This window comes from Protopterus annectens, chromosome 1.part2 (genome assembly GCF_019279795.1).
Source record: "Protopterus annectens isolate FY-2018-M chromosome 1.part2, PAN1.0, whole genome shotgun sequence".
Lineage (NCBI taxonomy): Eukaryota > Metazoa > Chordata > Ceratodontiformes > Protopteridae > Protopterus > Protopterus annectens.
Window position 1 is genome coordinate 479,675,300 of NC_056727.1, and position 16,742 is coordinate 479,692,041.

At 39.5% G+C, this 16,742-nt stretch overlaps 1 protein-coding gene across 2 annotated transcripts in view; it reads left to right on the forward strand.

The window, feature by feature from the left end:
• Window positions 1-16,742, forward strand: part of KIZ (kizuna centrosomal protein) — a 1,514,946-nt gene that overhangs the window by 233,171 nt on the left and 1,265,033 nt on the right. For both annotated transcript variants that reach the window (XM_044057131.1, XM_044057139.1), the window contains exon 4: window positions 11,838-11,927. In XM_044057131.1, coding sequence (XP_043913066.1) covers window positions 11,838-11,927 — 90 coding nt within the window. The remainder of the gene's footprint in view (window positions 1-11,837; window positions 11,928-16,742) is intronic.

Consider the following 16,742-nt stretch of genomic DNA (forward strand, 5'->3'; position numbering starts at 1 on the left):
TAACTATGAACCTGTTTCCAGTTTGACAGCCTTTCTCTATTGCAATATTACCAGCTTACCATTTTTTTTAAATGTAACCTGGGCAGTTTATTCTTCAAAGGCAGCAGACACTGAATTTGTATATGAAACACTGAAATGTAAAGTTGTTTGCCAGCTGCAATGTCTTAATTCTTTAATGTGGAATTATTCAGATGACTTTTACTTCTGCAGCGATTGTTTATATTGACTGATATTGGTGAATTGTAATGACAGTAGTTTGAGTGGTCTTTTGTGGTTGAAGTGTTCTGTAATGGGTAGGTTTGTCTTTATTGGTTCATATGTTTTGTTTCATTGTTTACTAGAAAAATATTCAAACCTATAAAAGTGGTGCTGTATTATACAAGGAATATAATTTAACACAATTAGGATGGTGCATCAAAGAACACATGCATGTATGCATGGCCCAAAAAATGTGTGCAGGGGGCCTGTGGTTTGAAAACAGCCCAAAGGTAAACTTAATCCACCACTGGCCAGATGCATTTTCTTTGAATGTGGGTTTCAAATGCTCTTTCAATGAATGTAAGTTTCAAGGGCAGAGAAGCTTACTGTTCATATCAAGTCTATTTTCATTGTAAGATTGTATTGTTTTGTTTAGCAAATGGCTATCAGTGCTTGTGCTGTAAAATTTGAAATAAAAGTTTTAAATATATCTCATCATTGTAGAAGTAAAAAAGAAAATAGTATGCACACTGACAGGGCTGAACAGAATTTATCGTAACGGGAGAAATAGCCAAGTAAAGGGACACTGGAATGGCCGGGGGAGTTGATCCATTATCCTGCCTAGGGCCCCACTTGACCATAATCTGGCTCTGATTCTGAATGACAAGATGGTGTCTGTGGAAGTCATGCGCACAGATAGCTTGCTTATGAAGCAGCATTCATCTAGAATGTATGCATAAATTATTCTCTAAACAATCTCTGAACCAAGATAGGTAGTGACACTAAATGTAGTCAGTGAAATTCAAATAAGCGACTTTACAAATATGTGCTGCTATTTGCATTAAAAGTAAGAAATTATGTGCACTTATCACTGATGTACTTGGCTGCCCAGTGCATGCAGTCAGTACATCACTGTGAACTTAAAACCACTTGATGAAGGTATCAATGCTTATACTTTATATTTGTTTAGAGCACAAAAGTGGCTTTTCTGTCTTGGTTTTATAAATACTGATAATTTAAAATATGTACACTCTAATTTTAGGTTTTAAATATGTACATTTTTTTTAATTTAGCAGTACTGATGGTTTAAAATACTTAGACAACTGTTTCATAGAAAGAAGAATATTTGACTGTAGGACATAGATAAAATAATACCCTTCTACACTGATTGGTTATATTTCCATGCATTGCTGTGATTGCTGATTATTTAAATTACATGTCATACAGAATTTGGTATAACAAGGAAGAAGTAATACCAAAATGTGATATAATAAAAGTTGGCAGTATAAATTTATGAGTCAAGTTGCAATAGCTATTTGAAATTTTATGCAAGTAGTAAGTAAGCTGCATGTAATTACAGGAAATATGAGAAAATTGCTATCACTGTTAAAGAAAATATGGTTATTGGGCTCATAATGGCAGGCAGTTTTGCTTAGAAAAAGGAAAATGGGTTATGCACTCATAAATGTTTGTAATTTAGAGTTATGGTACATATAGTTATAACAGGGGTGGATTAACAGTTGGATAGATAGTGTTCTAAGTCATGAAATCATTGACTGGCTAGGTACAAGGACTCAATGACACAAGTACGATAATGCTCGGATTCATAGAGGGGTTCTCAGTGGGAGTAGACGTGTATCAGGATTCAGCTCTGAGTCCACTTTTCATACTGGTGGTTAGTTACATTAGTAAACAGATCAGAGTGACAGATCAACCGAGTTGTTCTATGCAGATGGTGTGGCATTATGGGCAGACTCTGTACAAACACTTCAGCAAATGACAGGGGAAAGGAATATAAAACTGAAAGATTACTGGATGAAACTGAGTACAGATAAGGCCATTATAATGGTAGCAAATGGCAGAATCAGAAGAAAATGAATCGGGAAAGTAGTGGAACAGGTTAACAATTTCAGGTATCAGGGAGGAGTGGGTGAGGTGAAGGGAAGTCTGAATGATACGGCAAATGTTAGAATCAGAGGTGCTGCAGCCAACTAGCAGAGAGTGTCAGGGGTAGTGTGTGACAAAAGAATGCCAAAGAAGCTGAAAAGTAATATGTGCAAAACAGTGGTGTAACCAGTACTTAAGTATAGCACAGAAGCCTGGGCAGTGAATGAGGAGCAGTTGAGGAAGATACAGATGATGGAAATGATCTGTGTGAGACAGGTGGTAGGATACACACTGTTGGACAGATGAAGAAATGATGAAATCAGAACAATAGCCAAAGTGTTTTCACTTACAGAGAACATCAAAGAGAACAAATTACACTGGTTAGGGCACATATGCAGGAAAGTAGAAGTCAATTTGGTGAAGAAAAATTAGGAGAGTCAGAAAGACTGCAAGAGGAAATGAGAATGTCCAGCCAAGAGACAGATGGATTTTGTGATGCCCCTGCACTGGCCCAGTAATCAAGGAGCCTCAATCCTCACCACTAACACCAGTGAAGGACGTGCACATTGGGAGAATGACAAGCACACACACAGTAAAGCACAATTTCCCTTAAGAGCACACAGTGATCACAGTCCGTCTGGGACTGGTTTCTCCCTCTCTTTCTCCAGATCCCCAATAAGACTGCCCACTGGCACAGCTGTAAGGTTAAGATCTCAGCTGAGTGGTCAAACAAAAACCTCTAGCACATTCTCTGTTTAACCAGTGCTTTGTGTCCCTGCCAAGTAGGTGACACACACACACACACACACACACACACACACACACACACACACACACACACACACACACACACACACACACACTCACTTTGAGATTTGATTTATATACAAACACACAGACACTCCTGGGGAAGGCTGGCACAGGTTCACTAACTATGCCCCCTTCTGCCCAGGCTATAAGGTAGTACAAGCTGCACCAACCACCCTTTATCAGCTACTATGAGGCCCTTCCCAAAGGGTGACCAGTTCTACTGTGGGATGTTGCTGTTGTCTAAATGCTAAGTGTGACCAACAGCAAGGCTGTTTAGGAGTGGCCTATACAGTGTCACCAAATATATATGCAAGTACTCCAAGAGCTTAAATATCTCTAAACAAACAAACCACAATTAAAAAGGTTTAAATATATTTAATAATAAATAATAAAAGCACAAAACGGTACTCAATAACTCAACACAGTGACAACAGAGTTCAGAATCACAGGAAATACTTTAAAACAACATTGCAGTACCGTCTTAAATAAATACAGAAAACATCTAAACTAATCTTTACTGTATAACTATCTAGATCTAAGAGATACTATGCCCTAAATGACTTGCTTACAGATCCAGACAAATATAGATGAGAAGTGCTGATGAGAGAATGTTTCTAGGTCCAAAGACAAATACAGGATGCCCAGACTTTCTCTGACAGATAGTTCTTAAATTAATAATGCACATTACTGCTGGGTTAGCTGGATGGCACCACTCTTTGACACCTCTGTGTCAAAAATACTTATCTCTTAGACATTTTGCCTGGAACTGGAAGTTGTAAAACAGTTAAATACTTTTGCCTTTGCAACCTGTAATTATTTCCGTTTACAGACAATAGAAAGAATCCTCTAGCTGTAGACATACTGTCTACTAGCTGAAACTGAGAGATACCACAGTCGTAAACAACTTCAACTTATTTTCTTAGAGTTTTGCAAGTTAACTCAGTATGTTCCAGCTTTTTACTATCAAAACATACATTTGCATAGGCATATAGTTCATAAACATTACTGTTCTTTTCCAGTAGTGTACATTGTGGTTACATTCTTGAAGCTCAGTACATAACCTACAGTTTAACATAACACATAGTTTTCTTACATTTGGAAGCCAAGCATACAAACCATATTACTATTCACCAATAACATAGAATTATTTACAAAATTCCAGCTAGCTGGGCTGGCAGCCTTCACTACCCCCCCCCCCCCCCCCACACACACACACGAGAACTCAAGCTAGTTTTTCAAGTGACCCTTGAGAAATGTTGCTTGAGAGATTTGAGCCTCTCTGAGAATACCTTACCCCATTCCCTGTCTAGAGAGCCTATCTGCATTGGCATTGCTAACCCCACTGCAGTGCTGCACTATTATATCATATGCTTGCAATCTTAGGCTCCACTTAGTAACTTGGCATTTTGCTGGCTGGCTCAATGTAACCACGTTAGGGGATTGTGGTTTGTAACTACAGTGAATTTTCTTCCATACAGATAAGGCTGAAGTTTCTGCAGTGCCTACACTGTGGCTAGACATTGCTTTTCTACAGCTGCATTCCTCCCTGGATTGGAGCCTATGACTAAGATAACCACTGGGTGCTCTTCTCCCTCTGAAGAAATCTGGCAAAGTACAGCCCCCACCCCATGGTTTGAAGCATCCACCTGCACAAGAAATTCTTTGCTGTAATTTGGACTGGCTAACACAGGGGATCCTCCCAAAGCTCCTTTAAGCTTCTGGAATGCCTGCTCACATGCTGGGGTACAGTACCTTATCTGGCCTGGTTTTCCTTGTCAGGTCTGTAAGGGGAGCAGCTATGGTACTGTAACTGGGGATGAACTTTCTTTAGTACCCTGCTGTCCCTAAGAATGCCCTCACCTGCATTTTGGTAACAGGTGCAGGCTATGCCTGAATGGCTTCCACTTTGGCAGGTTCTGGCATGATCTTACCACTCCCCACTTTATGTCCTTGGTAGAAGACCTCTGCCATACTCACCTAACATTTGCTAGGCTTAATGGTCAACCTTGCCACCTGTAGTCTTCCCAGCACCTCCCTGGCATGCTGAAGGTGCTCCTGCCAGGAATGGCCATAGATGGCAGTATCATCTAGGTAAGCAAGGGCAAAATTTCCTCCTCCTGCTAGGATATGATCTGCCAGTCTCTGGATAGTTGCCGGGTCATTTTTCATCCAAAAGAGTATCTTTGTAAACTCATACAAGCCAAAAGGAGTCACAAAGGCTGACCTCTCTCTAGCACTGGGAATCAAGGACACGTGCCAGTAATCCTTGGTAAGTTCAATGATGGTAAGATACTTAGCCCCACCCAGCTGCTCTAGGGCTTCATCTGTCCTAGGCATGGGGTAAACATCTGACTCTGTGTGACTATTTAATTTCCTGTAGTCCACACAAAACCTGGTGCTGCTATCCTTCTATGGTACCAGCACCACTGGGTAGGCCCAGCGACTGCTGGAGTCCTGATTTACTCCTAATTCCACTATTTCCTGTATCTCCTCTCTCAGAGTCTGTTTGACTTTCTCAGGCACCCTATAAGGGGCCTGCCTAATAAGCCTTTGGGGTCCTGTATCCACATGGTGCTATACCAGGTAGGTGCACTCTGGCTTTCCAGTGATCATGTCCCCAAACTCCTGTAACACTGCTCTGATTTCTCGAACTTGGGTAGGCGATAACTGCAGGGACATTGCTACCCTTTCCACTGAGGTGTCAGTCCAAGCCTCACTGAGAACAATCACCAAATCTCCCTCAGACTCCTTCTAGAATCCACTGCAAATACTCAGCACAAGGGCCTCCACTGTCATGGTAAGGTTTCATCATGTTAATATGGTACAGTTTGTACTCTTGCCTCCTGCTTAGCAAGTTCTACCATGTAGTTAACATCAGTGAACTTCCCTACCATCTTGTAAGGTCTCTCCCAAGCTGCGTGCAGTTTGTTGTGTCTGACAGGAATGAGAACCATTACCTGCTGCCCTATAGCATACCCTCTATTTCAAGCATTCCTGTCATACCAGAATTTTTTCTGTTGGGCTTCTACCAGGTTCTCCTGGGCCATGCCCATGAGTTCCCTGAGCCTTGTCCTGAGGTTTAGGACATATGCCACAACAGACTCTTTGTGGGATTCACACTCACCCTCCTACTCATCTGAAATTAAATCTAGTGGCTCCCTCACCCTATGCACATACAACAAATCAAAGGATGAAAAATCTGTGGATTCCTGGGGAACCTCAGTGTAAGCAAACAACATATGGGGCAAATATTTGGCCCAGTCCCTATTAAACTGGTCTTCAAATGTCCGTAGCATGGTCTTGAGTGTAGAGTTTAACCTCTCGACAAGACCAGTAGTCTGGGGATGGTAGGGGGTTGCCTTTAGGTGCGTCACCCCACAGTACTTTCACAGACAAGCCTGCAGGTCAGATATGAAATTGGCACCTGTGTCAGTCAGTGTTTCTTTTGAGAAACCTACCCTGCCGAAAATTTCTAACAAAGCATTTGCCACTTTTTCTGCCTCAATGGAAGACAGAGCCACTGCCTCAGAGTATCTGGTAGCGTAATGTACTACCACTAGGATATACTTTTTCCCTGTGGAACTTGGGGTACTCAGAGGCCCCACAATATCCATAGATACCCTCTGAAATGGCTCCTCAGTCACAGGCAAAGACATCAAAGGAGCTTTCACCTTGTCTCCTGCCTTGCCTACCTTTTGGCACTGCTCACAGGTCCTGCAGTACCCTGTCACATCTCTGGAAATCCCAGGCCAATAGAAGTTCTGCATAATATGTCTCTTTGTACTTTTTATGCCCATGTGACCTGCAAAGGGAATATCATGGGCTATGGCTAGAAGTACCAGATGGTAGATTCTGGGCACTGCCAACTGCTGTATTCTCTAACCCTCTAGTCCTTCCTCAGGCATCCACTCTTTATACAGTAACCCTTTGTCCCAGTATACAGATTTCCCTTTCCCTTGAGAATCAGGTGTTTCAGTAGCTACCTGTCTCAGGCCTTGTAAAGTAGGGTCTGAGAGCTGAGCCTGTCTCAACTCTCTTAATAACCCTTCCCAGCTCCCCTTCCACAGGAAGTCGGGCATCCTCTGACAGCAGTGCCTCACTGTCAGCCTGGGTACTACTACTCACCTCTGCCCATGCAGTCACTCTGTCCAAGGGAACATCAGTACCCACAAGCAGCTGTGGCTCACCCTCAGTCTCACTGCTACAGGGTAGTTTCCTCTCTGAAGTGACCACCTCACCCAGTCCTGGCTGCAGGTGTGCAGTCTGTCTGGGTCTCCCCCAGGCTACCAGACCCACATGCTTGTCTCCAAGCCTGACTGCGTGTAACTGCTTCAACACACAGTACTGCATTACCAAAATCATTTCCTATAAGGACATCTGCAGTGTAGTAGTTTGGTACCCTTGTTGTCTCAAGACAACCTACTGTTGACATTTTGTCATTCCTACTTACTGGCTTTCCCCCCCCTTTTGTTCCCCACCTTACCCCATGGACATCTATATGCTACATGGCCCCACTGGTTGCATTTAAAATATTTAACCCTAGGTCCTGGATGTGTACCTGGACTAGTTGCTTCCCCTGCTACTGACAGACTCTGTTTGGCGCAGTCTGGGCTGCCCACTATGGTTTCCCTTAGACCAATGGGCAGTACTGGGTGTTCCTTTCCTATGCAGTGATGTCTTGCTTGCTAGGCATAGGTCTCCCCTCTTCCCCAACTCATCTACAGTAAGGCATTGTCTATCAGCTAACTAGATTCTCATGTCCTCAGGCAAAGTGAAAATAGCTGATGCGACACCCCTACTCCATGTAGGAAAAATGGAAAGAAAAAGGGATTTTAGGCAAACGATAATGTCATAGAAAAGATTGCTTTTGGGCCTGGAAAGCTGAGCCATTTGGGGTGGGGATGGAGTGAATTGGACTATAATTCAAGATGGAAGCAACTTTTGCTTATAGAAAGTAAAGTGAACAGATTTGGTATTATAATGCAATATATATTACTGTTAACACGAAGTAAGTGCTTGAGATTTGATATTCAAACTCCCATTTCTCTGGGAGACTGTGTTCATTGTCATATGATGAATTATTGGTCTTTATTATAAGGATCCTACCAGCGCAGTGAAATTCAGACTTTAGGAACTGATTATCAGTTTGATCATCAATGGCAGAAAAGTGAAGTAAAGTCTACAACAAGACCTTTTTTAACTTTTTTGCTCCCCTATATCATCCTATGGCTTTCTAAATAGTGCCCCATGCCCATCACTAGATCTGCAATGCTCTACTTTCCTCCAGGCATTCTCTGACAAGCTGGGACTGGCAGAGAACCTAAGGGCTTCCTGGCGGGGGGGGTGTCTTGCTATCACCTTCAGCTGGAGAGTTATTACTTTTAACCTGCAGATTACTCCTCCCTTCTATTGCAGTACTGCATTTTGTCTGAGGGGTAGATGTGCGATAGGGATGTACGGCATATTGCCCTGACTCCACAGCTCAGGCAAGCCCACCACCCTTTTCTTAACTTAGACACTGCCACCTCAGTACAGTATCCCCAGCCTCCACTAAGGAGCATTGCAGGTAATGCCCACATGGCTAACCTTCCCTGGGGTTGAGCATACACATCCCTTCCTGCCAGCACCTCAGATGCCCAAGCTGCTAAACAAACCCGGGTCACCTGGGTCGTAGTCAGGGCTTTATTCCTTTATGTCACAGTGCTGGGTAGCAAGATCTTATTATTATATAAAATAACTAAATTATAAAGGTTCTTGTATGAGGGAATATTACTGGGTCTCTGACCATAAGCAATTTGTTAAGTGACTAAGAAGTGGACGTCAAGAAATTCGCTTTGAGTTAAACCCAAGAGGTGAATATCCATTTTGAAAACGCATGATATATTTGTTAACTAAATAAATGCAGTCATAATTCTGTGTTATACATGAAATTTTAGTTGCCCAGATAAATGTTTTTTTTTTACCAATTGCAAAGTGTTTTACAGATTTGAAAGCTGCAAAGCACTTAGTACTGCTGCAGAGACAGTATCCAAGAAGTAAAATGAACCTGGTCTCAGTCAGCATCTTCAAAAGCTGTTAAACACATAACTTTGCTACACTTCCATACAGCAGCATGAAGTGTGTTACAGCTTTCATAGATGTCATATTTCTGTAATGCAGTCATCTGGCAGATGCAGTTTGTGTGGCAATACAAGACTTGATTAATAACAGTCTTGAAAAATGCAAACCGTAAAGAATTGCAATTAGGCTGTAATCATAACCAAGTTTTTGAATGTCTGAGACAAGGATGTTAAGAAGTTTACCAGCTCCAAAATTGAAGTGAGCAGTGAATCTTAATATCCATGTTGCGAACATACAGCAGTTTTGATTAGGGAGGCTCTATCATAATTTTTAAGTATGTGTTATTTTATATACTGTGATATACTGCTTGTTGCAGAAAAAAATAGACAGTAAACTGCTTTATATCTTTGAAAGCTGCGAAACATTTAGCTTCTGGCCACTGTCTGTGTGGCAGTGCTTAAGTGTCTCTCTGATGAACGAGCAGCTTTAAAAAATGTTAGTCACTTTCTTCTGTCACCGTTGGGTAATGCTATAACACAAGACTTAAGAGTAACAGGTTGAAAGGTGCTTAATAAAATTTTGTCAAGTACTTTTGCTATGTTAGAAGGACGTTTAATAAAGTTGTCTTTCACAAGCTTTGAATGAAAATGTGACACTCCCTATTGCAAGATTGTTATGGACTTTTCTGGTGTCACACAAGTACATAAGGTTATATTTTTGTTATTTTACAAGCATAATTACTGTGCATCATGTGTTACAGTTTTAGTTTCAGTCACTCCGGCACCATGATAGCCTATGTTGCAATTATGGACTATACTTATTACAAGGAAAAAAAATAATGGTTATATTCTTATGAGTTGTAGTCAGGGTTGCCAGATTTCATATCAGCCAGGTAGGGACGACAAAAAAAAAGTGAAGAGCAAAAAAAGAAAAGAACAGTAAATCTGCACTAAACACGGAGCTTCTCGTGTTTAATGTGGACGGACCCATTGCCGCATTCAACAGAAGTAGCTCCGTGTTTAGCAATTTTTGATTAGCCCGTATACCGGCATATGGGCCAATCAAAAAACACTAAACACGGAACTACTTCTGTTTAATGCGAACAGAAGAAGCTCCGTGTTTAGCGATTTTTTGATTGGCCTGTATGCCAGGTATACGGGCCAATCAAAAAAAAAAAAAAAAAAACAAACAAAGCGGAGGCTGGCCGGGATTTAAACCAGCAGGGCGGAACTCTGGATCAGGATGCTGATCTCGGGACAGTCCCGCCCAAATAGGGACATCTGGCAACCCTGGTTGTAGTATACAGGATACCCACTTGTTCTTTTATATCACTAGTCTTCTGCATGGTATTATCAGACTGCTTTGTTAGTAGGTACACCTATTGTATGACCTAAAATACATGTCTGTTTAGTTAAAACATTGACGTAGATGGTATTACTAGACACATTTAGTATAGGTACTCCCACTACATGAATTTAGGGACTTTGTAATGTAGTATTTGAGGTTGGGTCTATATTAGAACACCGAACATTCAAAATGTCGAGTGTTCTAATATCAATCCTATCAATCGAAAATTCAAAACATCGAACATTCAGAACAGCGAATTTTTTCCTAGAGAAAAAAATTGCTGTTCCAAAACACATAACACAAGCACACCAAACAAACAGCAGTCCACACACATACACCTAAACTCTTACACCTAACCCTACACTAAACTATACATACACCACTAACTATCCACTTACCTTAACCCAAACCCTAACCCTAAGGTCTGTCACTATTGCACAGTCACCTCACCCGCGCCCTAACCCTAACTCACCTACCCCACCCTAACCCTCACGTCCACACAATCGCACACTTACCTGAACCCGACCCATAACTTTCCACCAGAGCACTGAAAATACCGAAGCAACAGAAATGGACAACCAAATTCTTTCCCTGGGAAAAATTTTGGTTTTCTGTTTCTTCGATATTTTCAGCCTTTGCTGAAAACGGGTCGATATTAGAACGCTCAACATTTTGAATGTTCGGTGTTCTAATATAGACCCTTGAGGTCTGATATTCTAATCTCCCCTGTAATCACAACTATACTGAAATGCTCTTCTGAGGGAACAGGGAAGTATGTAGAGAACAGCATAGATATAGCAGTCTGCTACAGTGTTCATAAGCCAGTATTTTTATGATGCAACAGAATGTTATAGATATAGTCATTTGTTTTATGATTTTACTGTAGTGCTTATGGAAATATATGATAGTGTTATGTCTAGTCACTTGGATAATATTTTGTTGATCATTGGTGCATTGGATTAAAATGCAGAATTAAGTCAGTAGGGTGTGTGACCACAGTGCAGAGGTGAAGCTTTTAGTTCAAATTTTAAAAACAGGTAGAGTCTTACTTTATTTCTTTTTCTTAAATATTATTAAATGTGAATATCCAGAGCATTGTACTACATTCTGATGTAGTTTTCTGTCACTTATTGACAGAATGAAAGAAAAAGCAGCATTACTGTGATGCCTGACTGTTTTCCTTCAGTGTTGAGCTTGATTTGTTTTGACAGTGTTGTTATGTCAATAGCAGTTTCATCTGATTAGTCGTAACTGTTCATAACATGTTTCCAAAAATGTTTGTTAAGGTTTTGTTTTATCAGAATGTAATTTCATGACATGCCAACCTTTTCAGCTTAATGCGCTTCTGTAATGCTTGGAAAGGTCACTAGATGCACTGATCAGAGTCCCTAAGTTCATGGAGTGGGAGTACGTATGCTAAATGTATCTAGTAATACCTAGAAATGTATTGAGACTTTAGGGCTGTGTTCTGGCACAAAGGTGACACGACGATAATAAAGATTCTGCAAGTATTAACCCTTTGTATGCTTATTCAGAGAGAATTTGAGAAGGAGATTGAGAGAAGAATGGCAGCCTGGAAAAATCAGATGATGAAGGGTCAGAAGAGTGAAACTACTTCAGACCAGGTATGAAAAAATGGCTTTTTGGCTTTGTTTGAGCAGGTTCTTAAGAAAATGATGTTTTGAGCTGCTGATGAAGAACTCTGGGAATTCTTTTGGGAGGGCTATTGCAGCAATAAAACAAATATATGTACCTGTATCTTTTGTACATTTGGCCAAGAGCACGTGACCATCTCAGTTTGAGTGATCCTTACTTCAGTGACTATAGCACTACCTTATAATTCTACCTTCAAGCCATTTCAGTTTTTACTGCTCTGAAACTGCTGACCACCCCTTCTGATGTTCTGCATTAGAGCACTGTTGCAGTAGCGTAAACTCTTAAGGTAATGTCCTGCCAAGGGTATGACCAACCAGTCAGCTTTTCAAAACTTAAGGGCACCTTACAGATGCCATAATTGCCGTGAGCTTCAGCAGAGCTGCAAATAACTGGCTGTTAGGGTGCCAACATTTTCTTATCACCAAGGAGCACTCCTATTGTGGGCTTTGCAGAACTGACAGTCAGCTTGTAAACATTCAAAAGTGGGCAGATAAGTCCTCTGATAGGGAAAACCTTCCACTATTTCATTTTTTTCTGAGGAAAACTAATACTTTTTTCTGTGAAATTTATATTTTTATGTTAGGAAACTGACTTTATTTGGACTGTCATACTGTTCTAGGGATTTTACATCTGATAATTTTTTTCTAGATAGAGTTTATAGACAGGACATAGTGTTTTGGGGGACTGTCAGTATGCTTCTACCTCAAACCACTTTTTTGGGCTGTCAAAAAGTTTACCAACTCATATGGGCTTCACTGTCCATCTCTGAAGCTTCTTTCTTGGCTGGACCAGTGAAGCAGTTACCAGGACAGACCCTCATAAGTAGAAACTGCACCTATGCATCTTCCAGGAATTGATTCAGTTGTGAGGAACACCAGAAATAGATTTGTCTTCCTCCTTTCAAAACCAACAGTTGAAGATCCCCCCTTTCTGTATGTCTAAAAGTCAGGAAGTTTTTGAAGCATGTGCTACATATTCATCCACTCAGGAAACAGATAGTTCCTCCTTGCGATCTTCAGTTTGTGCATGAAAAGCTAATGCTTCCATTTAAACCAGCTGATCAGGCTGATTTGAGGTTGTTAACATGGACAGTATTACTTACTATTCTGACTTCTGCTAGAAGAGTATCTGACTTAAAAGCTGTTATGATGAGTCAGCCCTATGCCATTTTACACAGGGACAGGGTTTCTTTGAGACTTTTTTCTTCTTTTATGCCTAAAGTGTTTCACAGCTTAACTTTAGCCAGCCTTTTAATATCTCTGTCTTCTATTCAGAAGCGAAAAACAAGTGGAGGGATTATCCCTAACCTGAAAGTCTACAGGCAGCTCAGATGCTTCTTGGACAGAATTTAGTCCTTCAGGAAAGCAGATCAGCTGTTTATCCCCTGTGAAAGTAAGATAAAAGGGCAAACATTGTTAAAGCAGAAATTTTCCAGATGGCTGTTGCATGTTATTTGTTTGTGTTACTCTCGCCATAGCAAGCCACTTTCAGGCAAGATTAGGGACCACTCTATTAAGGCTTTGGCTTCTTCCATGGATTTCTAGAAAGGTGCAAACTCTAGAAGTATTCTGGAGGCAGCAACATGGTTCCTTGTACATATTTTTACAAAGCGTTACAAACTAGATTCCTTCTCCAGGTCTAGAACAGGCTTTGATAGGACCATTCTCCAGGGGCAGTGTTCATTGATAAATATACCCTTTATTTGAATTATTTTGTTGCTTGATTTTATTTCTTTCCATTTTCTTTTTTTTTTTGGCTTCTGCATTTGTGCATTGCTTGGCAGTGCACAACAATGGTTCACACCCGAAGGCAAAAACTTTTTTTTCTCCAATAACATTTTATTATTTTATAGAGAGGTAACAGATAAAACAGTGCATGAAGTTACATAAAAGTTCAAAAGCAGTATATATATGATTTGACAGTCATCCTTAGACATTCTATACCCCCTAAAGACATAAGGAAACAAAACTATAAACCTATATACACATATATACAAATATATACAAGTGATGCTACTGCAAGCAATAAAAAAAGAGTCACTTGGAGATTATACAAGGAGCCTTGATTTCTGGAGTAATATGAGGGTGCCCATCAAAGCCAAAATGGTGAATTGTATCAGCCTAAATTAGGACAATTAAACAGTTAATCAATCATCCTGGATAATGTCAAAAACAAGTTTCCAAAATGTCTGATAGTATGCTTGTTTGTTAGGGTTATTTGTAAATATTTTTTGTGAGGATATATATTTTATTGCTAGATTCCTGAAACCATTCCATGATAATTTGGTGCAATCTAACCAGTTTTTAGTAGTGTAGAATTTAATAAGTGAACAAAGGATAATAAGTACATGTAGTTTCAAGTTAGATAAACATGTCTGTAACATGTAAAATTGCTAGTTCCCAAGATAGGGTGGACTTTTGATAACCCATTTTTCCTAATCTAACTTTGAGAGAGCACCAAAGCTTATATGTGTGATTGCATGACCACAGGATGTGTAAGAGGTTTGCTTGAGGAAAGGAGCAGGATGAGCATGAGGGAGAGACATTTGGGTTAAGTTTATTTAGTCTACAGGGCGTAAAATAAGAGTTATTATTAATGATTAATTAAGTGTAGATGAGCTTTTTGAAAGGGGAAAATTTAATGGTGGATTGTATTGCTCTAAGTTTTTGGTCCTCCCTGAGGTTGACATTATGTTGATTCCAGTAATTAGAAAAAATAATTATATTGTGAAATTTAGAGGCCACCACCAACTTATATGTATTTGATATCATATTTTTCTTCCTAGTTAGGGTACTACAGAAATCTCTTACCGTATTTACATCAGATTCAGTAATCAGTTTATTGGCAACTATAGTTGTTGTAAGTTCTCTTATTTCATGTAATATAATAGTATATTTCTGGCTTAGGTTCAACTCGCATCTCAGTTCTCGTATGGATTTCTCATTAAATTTATGTATATCCCATACTGTATATTCTTTGATTAGAGGATAGTCCAAGTGATTAATCATTTTATTGTTTAGTCTGATGTTGGGGTTCATATTGAATATAAGGAAGGGTTTCCTCTAACTCTATTTATTTTAATAAACACTGTAAGGTTTGAAATCTTTGCTTTAGAATACTACTCACAGGAAGGTTGTTTAAGCTTTCATTCATTAAGGGGAGGGCTTTGGGATTAAAATTATTACTGCTTGCATGTTTGTACCAAATCCTCATCTAGAGAGGGTGCCAAGTGTCTTTCTTTAAGTTAAAGTTTGATATTAGGATAATCCTATTAGCGCAGATAATCCAGTAATATAGACGGAATTCTGCCATACCCAATCCTCCTTTTCTTTTCGGATACCATCATTTTTGATAGCTTATTCTAACTGCTTTTGGAAACCAAATAAATTTGGCCAGCTCTTCTTTGACTCTTTGGAAGAAAGATTGTTAGGGATAACTAGGTTTGAAGCATTGAATTGATATAAACGTTTAGGTAAGACATTCATCCTGACAATTGCAACTGTAGATAACAAGGACAACTTCAAATGTTGCCACCTGTGAAGGTCATGTAGAATGCCTGTCCATGTTTTCATGAGGTTGTTTTGATACATGGTTGTAGGAGTATGCTCAAATTGTATCCCTAGGTATCTAAAATAGTATTCTATTGTAAAAGGAGTGTCAGCTGGTAGGTATTCTTTGTGAAAAAGTGGATTAATAGCAAAAATAAGTGACTTTTTTGATTAACTTTATAATTCGAGACCCTCGTGAATTTATCAGTTGTATTAATTAGCTTCTTAATATCGGAGATGGGACGCTCAAAGTATATATATATATATATATATATATATATATATATATATATATATATATATATATATATTTAGATCGTCTGAATAGGCAGATAGATTTTAACTTTCATAGTTCTCAGGATAGAGTGAAAGGTGGCTTGGTAAATATAAAATAGTAGAGATTCTAGGTATAAGTTAAAGAGGTGGGGGGAGGGGACAACCCTGTCTAGTAACATTACTAATTTTAATAGGTTTAAATAAGGTCTTATTTATATAAAGGTAAGTGTATGCTTTATTATGGGTCTGTATCATAATGTCAAATGCTGACAAGTTCAAAGTACTAATCTTCGAACTTGAAAGTTCAAAGTGTAAAAACGTCGAAATGTATAACGGAGATCGCCATAGAGTACGGGAAGGGAAGATTTCCCTTTACTGCACTGTAGTGCGATCTCGGAATTGGTACATTTAAGTAGTGGGGGTGTGGGAGCGCAAGAGGGCCCCTCTGCATAGAGCATTTTTTTTTTTGTTTTGGGTTTTGAGGGTTTTTTTTTTTTTTTTTGACAGTCGACGTTTTTAGACTTTGAACTTTCAAGTTCGAAGTTTGAAGCTTCAAAGTTGTCAGCATTTGACAATCTGATATAGACCCCTTTATTATATATAGTTTCAGTAATATTTATGAAACTCTTGGGGATGTCAAAATGAGCCATAGTCGTAAATAAGAAGTTCCAGCTTACTACATCAAAAACATTACATTCATCAGTTACTAATGCATAGCTCGGATTCTTGACCTTTTTACTGAGATGTAATAAGGCATCTAAAATTAAAGTATTGTCCCAAGTCTGTCTGTCTTAGGTATAACACCAGTTTGTTCAGGGGTAATTACAGACGGCATAACGTTTTTCAGTCTCTCAGCTAGGAGTGAAGAGAATATTTTAATGTCTACATTAATTAAGGAGATTGGCCTGTAATTGTGCAGGTTAGCTCTGTCCAAGCTGTTTTTAGGTATGAAAATTGCTT